This window comes from Lactuca virosa, chromosome 9, assembly GCF_052849685.1.
Source record: "Lactuca virosa cultivar CGN04683 chromosome 9, Lactuca_virosa_CGN04683_v6, whole genome shotgun sequence".
Taxonomy (NCBI): domain Eukaryota; kingdom Viridiplantae; phylum Streptophyta; class Magnoliopsida; order Asterales; family Asteraceae; genus Lactuca; species Lactuca virosa.
In genome coordinates, this window is record NC_136434.1 from 140,535,029 (window position 1) to 140,547,361 (window position 12,333).

Consider the following 12,333-nt stretch of genomic DNA (forward strand, 5'->3'; position numbering starts at 1 on the left):
CAAGAAAGTCCTAAACTTTATTTTTTGACAGTAAAGTCCAAATTACCGGCAATTTTTGACACTTTTACCATTTTTTCCCGGTTAGCCGGCAATTAGGATTTTTTTGTCAAAAAAATAAAGTTTAGTGTTTTCTTGTCAAATCGTCAATTAGGACTTTACTGTCAAAAAAATAAACTTTAGGACTTTCTTGTCAAATCGTTGAAAATATTGGGACTTTAGTGTATATATCATTTTTTTGTTAGAAATTTAATGGTATGATACTCTTTAAGCATAAGAGTTATTGAAACATTCTCTAGTCAGCTAGATCCAATTGAAATCTTTAACGTTTGTTTCTTGTTAAATCGTTCTTTTAATCTCAACAAACCGACATTGAAAAATATGGAGATAATCAAGAAAGAAAAAAAGAACCAGGGTTGTGTTGACTTTTTGCAGTCCCAAAAATGGAGAAATAAGAAACCGAAAAAAAAAACGAAATTGCCCTTCTTTCCCTTCTCAACATTCACACCTTTTTGGCTAGGCATGTTGTTTGTGTTTGTATAATATGTTCCCACTTTTTAGTTCAAGATTTGGCGACGAAGCAAGAAAAACTTTTACAAGGGTGAAAAGACATGTAAAACTTTCTTGTTACTTCGCCGCCAAATCTTGAACTAAAAAGTTTGGACAAATTATATAAACACAAACAACACATACCTAGTCAAAAGGGTGTGAAATGTGGAGAAGGGAAATAAGGGCAATTTAGTTTTTTTCGGTTTCTTATTTCTCCATTTTTTGGACTGCAAAAAGCCAACACAACCCTGATTCTTTCTTTCTTTCTTGATTATCTCCATTTTTTCAATGTCGGTTTGTTGAGATTAAAAAAACGATTTAACAAGAAGCAAACGTTAAGGATTTCAATAGGATCTAGCTGACTAGAGAATATTTCAATAGCTCTTATGCTTAAAGAGTATCATACTATCAAATTTCTAACAAAAAAAATGATATATACACTAAAGTCCCAATATTTTCATCGATTTGACAAAAAAGTCCTAAAGTTTATTTTTTTGACAGTAAAGTCCTAATTGACGATTTGACAAGAAAGTCCTAAACTTTATTTTTTTTGACAAAAAAGTCCTAATTACCGGCTAACCGGGAAAAAAAGGTAAAAATGTCAAAAATTGCCGGTAATTTAGACTTTACTGTCAAAAAAATAAAGTTTAGGACTTTCTTGTCAAATCGATGAAAATATTGGGACTTTAGTGTATATATCCCTTATTAGAGATGTTTTAAACAAATATTCCAAAGAAATAAGAACTAAATTGATAATTTTTTGCAAAACTTTATATATAATAAGGTTGTTTCGTAGTTAAACTATATCAATTTTGTAGTCAAAATTAAAAAAAATTAATTTAAAAAAAAAACGCAAAATCGCAGGTGGGATGAGAGGAAATCGCAGATAAACTTAGTTCATCTGCGATTTCAGGCCAAGATTGGGGTATTTATACGGAAAAATCAAAAAAATCAAAAAAAAAAACATCTGCGAACGTACAAGTCGCTAAAGCACGACTGTGCTTTAACGACTTGTATGTTCGCAGATGGAATGCTAAAATCGCAAATGAGTTTAATCCATCTGCGATTTTCATGGCTATATTTGTAATTTGAGTTTTTTTTGGCTATTTTCCAAAAAGTAATTAAGGAATTTGGTTATATTTGCAATTTTCTCTAAAAATATTATATATTCAGTAAATTAAAGAGAAAACGATTATGATATGGATGAAAATGGGGTTGACCTTCCCATTGGTACGTAACTTCATCATCATCTCCATCCTAATTTCCGATACTTTTTATATTTTGGGTTTTTTTCCCGACCTATTAACAAAACAAATTAAACGTAAAAAAAAAAATCAAAGTTTAATAAGCTTTCAAAACTAGAGATCATAATCAGATTGTGTTTACATTAATCATAAAGTTGAACAAGTATCTAAATGAGAAGTGATGTTTTGATATACTGACCATCGAAGGAAGCGTCTATTGACGAACTCTTGGAATTAAGAACATAATTTGATATAAAGACTCTATCTCTGTTATACAGATCAATGCATGTTTAGTAGACTTAATTCAAATTCAATAAATTATTAATATTATATATATATATATATATATATATATATTAAAGTTCTATTAAGATCAATAACTTTTTTGAGATCGTAGGATCAAATTTTCGGCCCTTAAATTAAATAGGTGCACAATTAAAATAACAATTGCATAACACATGATCAATGCTAAAAACTAATTCGATGGTCAAAGATGAAGACTTTATATTGAGAAACATGTATGGATGAACTTGACACCAACATTAACAAGAAACGACAGGATGTGGTACCGTTGGGTGAGAGATGGTGAGGTAGTAAGGTAAAGACGATGAGTAGTATGTGGTCTTTTTGAGTAACAAGTAGTCAATAATTGAGTTTTTGATTGAGTAAGGCACGCCATACTTGTAAGTAATATTTCATAAATAAATATTATTATTTTTTAAAAAATATAATATATATTCATAGGTTGACAAGTTGACCCACGAATCCAAACACATAAACCAACACGACCCATAAAATAAGTTGGTTAGCGGGTCAGAAATCTAAACCCAAACCTATTTATTTTTCGTATCAGGTTACAAATTAGATCGATAATTATCATCCATATGTGTAGCTTCTATGTGTTTTGTTGAAAAATAAGAAAAAAGTTATTTAATTTTCTATCTTAATTTAGTTCTCTATAAAGGGTGTGTTTGGGTGAGTATTTTTACTTCAAAAGTCATTTTCATAAAAGTTTTTATTGACTTATTATTTTTGCCAAAAAAAAGTTTTTAAAATATTTTTGAAATAGTTTATCACCAAAAGCAACATTTTGTGACTTTTAAAAAACCTTTTGGAATTCTCCAACATCTTATTAAACTTTTTTACTTTTTCACAAAAAAAAAATAAAAATAAAAATAAAAAATAAATAAATAGAAAAGTCATTTTAAAAACAAGCACACCCTAATATTGGCTTTAATATGAAATAGTTATAGATGAGCTTAAGTGGGAGCTTATTATCAATCAACAAGTTTTTGGAGCATTCAAGTCATAGTCAAACACCACGGCCTCTACGATCACCAGTCACAAATCTACACCAAGAAAAGACATAATGATGCCACTTTCTCTTTGCTTCTCTCCTCTCACACTCCATACCCAACAACTTCATCATTCAAGAATCAAAATCCCTCTTTTCAGGTCCAACATTGCAATTAAATCTACAATTCCCATCTCTCAAAACCCTAAACAACATCTTTCAAGATCAAGAATCCGTAGGATCCGATCATGTCAAACAAATCCCGGAGAATCATCTCCTGTGACTCTTTCTCCAGCAAACGACAGATGGGAAACTGTGTTGTCGAATTTAGCAAGCTTGTATCCTGTATATGTGACAGTAGGAGGTGTAGTTGCGTGTTTAAAGCCTTCAACTTTTTCATGGTTTGTAGAAAGAGCTCCAAATTCTTATAGCTTTTCACTTGGGTTTATTATGCTTGCTATGGGTCTCACTTTGGAGTTCAAAGATTTGGTCAATCTGTTCAAGGAAAGGCCTCTTTCTGTAAGTTATCTTGGAATCTTGAAATGTTAATTAGGCTTCTTGGATCATTTTGACTATTTTCTAATTTCAAAATTGATGTGGGTTCTTCTAGTAATTCGAGGAGACTATTGATGCTAATTTTGCAATAAAGTTCATAACAAGTTTTGAATTGGAAAGTCAACATGATGACATTTAACAGTCAAAGTTCGTTTCTTTTGTGGATTGGAAGAATTATAATGGAATTTATATAGTTGGGCATGCTTTTTTTGCACATTTTGAGTTGGACTTAGAAATCTTTAAGGTTATTTGGAATATATACATGACACATTTGTATCAATTTTTAGATTTAAAACATTTGAGGATAAACTTAAATTGTCAAAGTTCATTTCTTTTTATGGAATGAACGAATTATAAGGCAATTTATGTAATTGGGTATGCTTTCTTTTTAGACTTTTAAGTTTATCTTGAAAAATATAAAAGGTGCTCAGACTTGTCTCAAGATTCAATCCATGTGGATGATTACAATACATAATCGCAGGGTTTTGTCGATTTTTATGATATTATACAACATTTTAATCCTTTGTTCTAGCAATTAAGTGACATGGGTAGTTTGGTAATTTGTAGATACTCTTTGGATGTGCTTCTCAGTACACAATTATGCCAGCTTTTGGATTCATAATAAGCAGATTGTTGGGGCTCTCACCATCTCTTTCAGTTGGTCTAATATTGCTTTCTTGTTGTCCCGGAGGCACTGCCTCTAATGTGGTAAATGTTTGGATTAATAATTTTAAAATTATTATTTTTGTTTATAAAAAAACACGTTCATTTATCTTCATGTGTAATAGTGTTACAGGTGACCTTGATTGCTCAAGGAGACGTACCATTGTCTATAGTAATGACAGTATGTAGCACTCTTGGAGCAGTGCTTCTTACTCCTCTTTTGACAATGGTTTTGGCTGGAACTTATGTTCATGTTGATGCTGTTAAACTTTCAATCAGCACAATGCAGGTTAGCTTACAATTCTTCTTATATTCATGTTGATCTCAAAATTTATAGGGTGAAATACAGAGAAACACTTGTACTTTCACCATTTTAGTAAAACAATCTCCATGATTTACTCTATAGGTTGTAGTTGCACCTGTTCTTGTGGGGTCTTATTTGCAGAGTACCTTTCCAAAGGCAGTGAAAACTGCACTGCCTTTTGCACCTCTACTAGCTGTCTTGACCTCATCATTACTGGCTTGCAGGTATCTTTATTTATTTATTTTTGCATACAACATGCGTACATTTAATAAATGTAATGATTATATTTTGTTTTCTTTTCACACTCATAGTGTATTATCTGAAAACATCGGTCGTCTGAAATCATCAATGGTTCTGACATCATTATCATCTGAAACCTCTCCCCTTCTTTACGCTCGTTCCTTTTTGTCAAGTGAAATGGGAATGGTTGTGCTTTCGGTGCTCTTACTTCATTTTGCAGGCTTCTTTGTGGGGTAAGAAGGACTTGCACTTTTTCCATCACTTTTGTTTGAATAAATGATGTGTGTAAAAAATATTTGAGAAAATGAAAATGATGGAAAATTTGTAAAAAGTTAGGACTTACCTGACTTTCTCTATTAACTTGATTTTTTTTTTGGTATGAAATTGGCTTGTAGTTTTGGAATTTGTGGTTGTGGTGTGTTTGATGAGTCGAGTGTCTATTTGTAGGTATATAGCAGCAACTCTAGTGGGATTTAAAGAGAGAGAAAGACGTGCTGTATCCATTGAGGTAATTTTTGAAGGTTTTAATAGGTCAAATATTTGCTATGATTCGTTATCCTTAATACATGTAAAATTACTTTAGGAAAATACTAATTATTAAAATAAATGTAAAATTTTACATAACGATCCTTTAATTTATCTTCTTCTAATTCTTCATGTTGCTATAGTTACTTTGCAAAACGGACATTCAAATGTGCCCTTTAGCCTATCTAGGATATTGTTCTTTCCCGTGATGATATGATTTCCCGAAACTACCCTTAAGAATTACATGTGTTGAGACTAGAGAGGTGAAAGTGAAAAGACTATTCTACCCTTGTGCCATGAGTCGCTAAATAATGTTTTTGCCAACTTTTATGTTGCAGGTTGGAATGCAGAATTCATCATTGGGTGTGGTGTTAGCAGCATCACATTTCAGCTCGCCTATGGTTGCATTACCACCAGCAGTTTCTGCTGTGGTAATGAATATAATGGGTAGCAGCTTGGGTTTCTTTTGGAGATTTGTTGATCCTTCTGATTCAGAATCTAACTCCAAAGATTGATCATGGTGTTCTTGTGATTTTTTTGAATGCTTATTAGCAATTTGTAGGGTTAGTCGTTTGTGATAAAAAAGGTCATTATTACAGTTCTTTTTGGAAATGTAAGTAAAAGACTGTGTACAAAGACTTCAATTCTTGTTTTGTTGAGCTTGTAAAGAGCTTGACTGTATTTGGATGAAGTCATGGGGTGGGGTCAAGTTGTTTGGAGGATCGCATATTATTTATGAAATATGGAATAATGTTTTATTCATAAATCAAAATATATAATTTTAGGTTATGGGAACAATCGTTTCTTATTTTGGACGCTGATGTATAACTAAACATGATTCCACTGTAGTTATGCTTTGCCTATTGTATATACAACCCAATCCAATTTGATGTTTCGTTATAAAGTTTATTATTTATAATCAACTTTTATTATATTTAATATTATTAAAGAAAATATTTAAATTTCTTTTTAAAACATGACAAACTAAACTTTTATAAGAAAATTTAAATTTCTTTTCACAACATAACAAACAACTTTTTTTTTTTTAAGATTATAAATAATTTAAAAGACATATAAATATTGACAGGGCCGGTCCTGAATAATTAAGGTTGCGTTTAGTTACGGAAAAACAATTTTCATTTTCCGTTTTTTGTTTTCCCTTTTGGATTTTCGTTTTTCGTTTTCATTTTTCATTGAAAAATTTAGAAAACGCGTTTAGTTAAATTTATTCATTTTTCATTTTCAGTTTTAGAAAATTAGAAAACGTGTTTAGATGTATATTTTTCTATCGGTTTTCATTTTTAGAAAACGGTAGCGGTGGTAGGGTGTGGGTGGGGGCGGTGACGGTAGCGGGTCGACGACGGCGGTGGTGATGACAGACGATGGTGGTGGCGGCGACAATTGTGTCAGTGGTGGTGATGGTGGTGCTAGTGACGGGTTAGTGGTGGTGGTGGTGATGATGTTGATGGTAGGTCGGTGATTGTGGTGGTGGTGTTGGGTGGGTGGGGGTGCGAGTGTGTGTATGTGTGTGTTTGTGGGGGTAGGTGTGGGTTTGTGTGTGTGTGGGTGTGTGTGTGTCTGTGAGGGTGGGGGTAGGGGTAGGTGTGGGTTTGTGTGTGTGTGTCTGTAAGGGTGGGGGTGGGGGTTGGTGTGGGTTTGTATGTGTGTGGGTGTGTGTGTCTGTGAGGGTGGGGGTGGGGGTAGGTGTGGGTTTGTGTGTGTGTGGGTGTGTGTTTGTGGGGGTGTGGGTGGGTCTGTGTGTGAGTGTGTTTGTGTGTGTGTGGGTGGGTATGTATGTGTGTGTGTGTGTTTGTGGGTGGGTATGTGTGTGTGGGTGGGTATGTATGTGTGTGTGTGTGTTTGTGGGTTGGTATGTGTGTGTGTGTGGGTGGGGGTGTGTGTGTGGGTGGGTATGTATGGGTGTGTGTGTTGTGGGTTGGTGTGTGTGTGTGTGTGTGTGCGGGTGGGTGTGTGTGGGGGTGGGTATGTATGTGTGTGTGTGTGGGTGGGGGGTGTTAAGGCGGGGTTAGGTAGAGGTGGATGGGGTGGGAGTGGGTGTGTGTTTATATTTTAGAAAAATTTTGGAATTAAAAAAATGTGGAAAACAATGATTATCAGTTTTCCAAAAATTTCCAACTTCTTTGTAATTTTAGAAAACGGAAAATTTTCATTTTCGTGAAAAATTTAGAAAAATAGACGAACTAAACGCGTTTTCAAAATTCTCATTTTTCTTGGAAATTTTTTCCGGAAAACGGCCCATTTTTCCGCAACTAAACGCACCCTAAATATTCTTAAAGGCTCAGGACGAACAAGAAGAAAAATGCCCTTATCTTTATTATAATTTTTAATTTTTATATAGAAAATATCTTACTATATTATTATACAAATCTTACTATTTCTAAAAATAGATTTAAGACGTCCAAAACTTTTAGCTGAATGTACAATAAACCAATGCATATCTTTCTTTCTCTAATTCATCTGTTTCCCTAATTATCTATTTTCTTCTCTTTGACTCCTTAATCGACTTGGTGAACGGTGATTGACCAATTCTAAGCACAAATCAAGGAAGTATAGTTACATTTATTTTGAATTCCAAAATTCTCGTCTCTTAAATGATGAACACCACACACACTCTCTTTCATCTTTTCTCTCAAAAGTCGAACGCTCCGCCCTCCTTGATCTCCATGATCAGTTAACAACCACCACCATATCATCTTCCTCCTAATGATGACATTGTCACCCAAGATATGTACCTTTGTTTCCCTCAGATCTCTAGCAATTCGATTTTCCCCATCACCCCATCATTCTCGTTTTGAATTTGAAAACCAAATACGTTCCTCTTCATTCTTCTACCCTCTCTCATTCACTCTGACGATCTTCGTCTTCATCCAATTGAATCCGTTAATCCCACATTCAGTGGAGACTCGTTCAAATTGGAAGAACTTTCGTTCTCTGTTTCTCCTCTCACGTTCCCACATCACCACCGCCTAACCGCTCAGAACCCTTGAAATCATCTCCTGCATCATCCAACATCTGAACTTCGGGCACATATCTCTCTCTCTCATAAAAACCCTAAGCGACCACCGTCCGCTGGAAATAATGACACGATCTGCTGAAAACGAAGACACCCGCCCATCAGGTTCTATAACTCATTATATGTCTTCTTCATCTGTTGCTAACCTTCTATTTGGATTTTTAGATCTGAGTAATATAGCTTCAGATGTTATTTTTATAATTGGCTCCATAACTTTGATTGTGGATATGATTTTTATATCCAGGTTCAAAAGTTTAAATTTATTTTTTAGAGCTGGTTTTTTGTTTCTAGGTGGTTTTGATTTGGTGTCCATTTTTCATTTTGTTGCTTTAATATACAGATTGATGAACAAGTTGAGTATTTTAAGTTGAGCGTAGCATATGATTTGGAGGAAGAATCTTCGATTTGAGGGTGGATGTTTCATTTTGTTTCTTCAAAAAAAAATTCACTTTCCTAAAGAGTCTTTTTATGTTTTGGCAACTATTGGAACTCTCTCTCTCTCTCTCTCTCTCTCTCTCTCTCTCTTTGTGTGTATGTGTACAGATAACCCCCTCTCACTACGTTCTTAGTCTCCTAATGTTATATGTTCATGGGGAATTCGACAGGTGGAGCTATGGTTTTATAGGTAAAGCTGTGTGGAAGTGATGTTTGGTTTTATGAAGGGTAAATTTGTCATTTTTTGTTGGCTATCCTTACATTGAAAAACTGTTGAAGGTAATTATACTACTTTAATTATAATGTTTTTCTTACCATTTATCCTTGGATTTCCATCTGTTTGTTGAAGGATGAACATTGCCTCCCATGGTACACAAACTAATGTATGGTAACACAACACACAACATATGTGAAAAGCAATTTCAGTAAACAACTAACCAATTCAGGCCATATGTCAAATAATTGAATGCTGATCTACTAAAGCTTGTTTCAACTTTCATATTCACATATTCATATTTGTCCATGAAGTAGCTATTGTAGAAAATTTTGATCATTTAGTCTAAAGAAAATTTTGATAAAGTTGCTCTAATGTTAACTTGGTAAGGTACTCTTCTTTCTCTATTTTTTTATTGCTTATGAACATAATGTACATTTTCTTTAAAACATTCAATTGTAACACATGTTTTTGTTTCTTTTCTATTTTTTTGAATAGGTTGATGATACACTGAAGTACCTGACAAGCATAAGAAGATATATTTTGGGCAACAAGTGATGATAAAGAGGTAGTTCTAAGTGATTACAGATTTTACAACTTCAGTGCTTGATTACTTAATGCCAATGTTTATGACTTATTTACTAAATCTGATTTAAAATGTCAATTATGGAAATTAGAAAATAGATATGATACTATGGAAGAAAAAACTGTACTCATTCTGCATTCCTTCTTAGAAGAGTTTAAGCGCATTGGATCTCAACTCCTACACTGTCTCGCACCCTCAGAAAGTCCAGCCACCATGGTTGAAGGTCAAATGAACCTGAACACACTCTTTTATGATCGTCTAATTGATCACATCACAATTTCTAAGTTTAAAAGCAAACTGGGTGGTGAGGTTAACTGAACTATGGTTTGCAATTTGCAAATTAATAAAAAAGGGACCAAAGAAGGGTTACCTGAAATATCAAACATTTGTAAGTTAGGTAACAACCCATTTAAAAATCTATTTTATTAAAAAATCATTTTATTAATACTTTTAAATATTGCTACAGGAAAGCATGTGATTCATTCTGATATCACGAAGAAAAAAATTGATGAAAACAGAAAACAAACAGACTTTAATGTTGTGGTAGATACAAATGAAACACATGACAAGACCAATCATTCCGAAAATCAAGCAGGTGAGCATAGTATAAAAGTATGATTCTATTATCAATTCTTATAATGACGTCACTTGTTGGACAAGCATTATTGTGAGACATTCTTTATTTCATTTCATGTTAGTTTCTATTGGCGTCTTTAGTGCTGGTGCTTTTAGTATGATGATTCAAAGATGTTATGTTAGTTCATATTTGTTCTCTATTTTGTAAACCATTTTAGTATTTTAGTATTTCTCCAGCTTCCCGTTGGTCCGCTTTTCTTTTAACAAATTTTGTTGTAAAAAACAAAGGTATGTTAATTATCTGATGTACAACAAATAAAATGCAACTAAATCACTAATTGTATTGCCCACGGTAAACAAACGCAATATATAAATGCATCCAAGATAATAATACAACCCATAAATGACTTACATCCCAAACTTTTCGCATAATCCAAAATTGATACCATTTTTTCTTCAAACTTGCTTCAATCGTCATTTCACAAACGCCAATCAAGCTAATATAATTTCCAATTTCTAATGTGTATTTTCTCACTACCTTCCCACCGATAAAAGAAACATTTTGTACAGCACCCAGAAGCACATTTAATTATTACAAAATTATTCATAGCTTTCCAATACCATTTTCTTTCCTTCCAATACCGAGAATTATTTTTTATGCACTTTGTACAACTCAAACTTCTCATCTTTATTTGTAAGAAAAGGTTACATCCAAACTTCTTTTTGTGCAAAACCACCTTCGAAAACCACACTAGCCCCCTGCATTTTCGAATTTTAGCTCTCAATTTTCATTTTTCCGTTTTCCCACTTCTTACACAGCCTCTAAATTTGAAATATAATTCCTGCATAACTAGCCTTTCATTTTTATTTACTTTTATTATATATTTAACCCCAAATACCTTCGGTCGGGCTTAAACATTCTGCATATGCAACCTTGGGACAAGTATTTTAGGATCGAGCGTTGACAAACCGATAAAGGGAATGAGTGGAATGGTTAAATGAGCCAATCTCATAATGATAAACAGTTTATATTATTGTTACATAAATTACATGCAAAATAATAGTTGACTTTTCAAAAAAAAAAATATGGTTAAGGAACAAATTTGGGGAAAAATATGATATGCTATAGAAGAACGAAATGTAAAAAAGAAATTATTTGAAGAAAGAAAATTAATTAATGCTTGGAAAATATTTTCCGAAATAAAACTAATTTCCACCCGTTCTTAAAAACCCTAAATACTTTATAATGACGTTGCAATTCGGGATAACGAACAACATACCAAAACAATGTGTCTGACCATTGTGGGATGCAATAGAATTTCGATACATTGCATGTTCTTTGGAAGATGACATGTTTTCGTATAGAAACTAATCGTTTAAACAAATATAATCGCAAAATTAAACTATTTGACGAAAAGAAACAATTCGTTGCTGCAAAACCGACTGATAACAATATGTATCTGTTTTGTGTTCCATAAAATATAATATCTTTCCCCGAATAGAACTAATTGCCGAATGAAAGTAATCGTCATTGTTGCTTCGCGCGGGTAGTCAAGTAAAATGTTCGACTGGAAATGGCATAAAAGAAGATGCAATACCCTTTACTTACACAACTTCCAGGTATATTGTAATGTATAACATTTGTTTCAAAGAGAGTTTGGTATCATTTAAAAATAGATCACTCAAAACAACATGTCGAAAGTAAACTAATCTTCGTCTCAATACTACTTGTCAAAAGAAACTATTTATCACGGATGCATTGCACGGATACACTACTAGATAGGAACCATATTGACATTCCCTATAAACTATAAGTCTTGATAGTGGAATTGAAAATTCATAAACAAATGTCTCAACTCAGTAATAGCATACCCTCATAATTAATTTCCGAAACAAAATATTTATCGTCCGCTGCTTTGCGCGGGTTAACAACTAGTATAATATAATAATGAAAAATTTTGGGCCCCACTTTGGCCCCTCTAAGCCCCCTATCACATATAGTACAAAAATACAAACATTTATGAACTTTAATATATTTTATTCATTTACTTTTTAAAAAATAAAATAATCATAACTATATAAACTTTGTTAGGAAACCAAACACCACCTAACTGACT

At 33.1% G+C, this 12,333-nt stretch overlaps 1 protein-coding gene across 1 annotated transcript; it reads left to right on the top strand.

Moving 5' to 3' along the window:
• Window positions 1–3,064: 3,064 nt before the first annotated feature.
• On the top strand, window positions 3,065–6,160 carry LOC145141176 (putative sodium/metabolite cotransporter BASS1, chloroplastic). Its single transcript, XM_079074498.1, has 7 exons — window positions 3,065–3,603; window positions 4,207–4,347; window positions 4,436–4,591; window positions 4,709–4,830; window positions 4,918–5,079; window positions 5,294–5,354; window positions 5,710–6,160. The coding sequence occupies exons 1-7, from the start codon at window positions 3,160–3,162 to the stop codon at window positions 5,884–5,886; spliced, it is 1,263 nt and encodes a 420-aa protein (XP_078930624.1). The 5' UTR covers window positions 3,065–3,159; the 3' UTR covers window positions 5,887–6,160.
• Window positions 6,161–12,333: the final 6,173 nt, after the last annotated feature.

What these genes read in the sequence shown, in the direction of transcription:
- LOC145141176 (XM_079074498.1), top strand. Translation starts at nt 3,160, where the DNA reads ATGATGCCACTTTCTCTTTGCTTCTCTCCTCTCACACTCCATACCCAA. An exon ending in GAGGCACTGCCTCTAATGTG is followed by an intron (nt 4,348 to 4,435) that starts GTAAATGTTTGG and finishes ATAGTGTTACAG; the next exon opens with GTGACCTTGATTGCTCAAGG. An exon ending in TTTGCAGGCTTCTTTGTGGG is followed by an intron (nt 5,080 to 5,293) that starts GTAAGAAGGACT and finishes GTCTATTTGTAG; the next exon opens with GTATATAGCAGCAACTCTAG.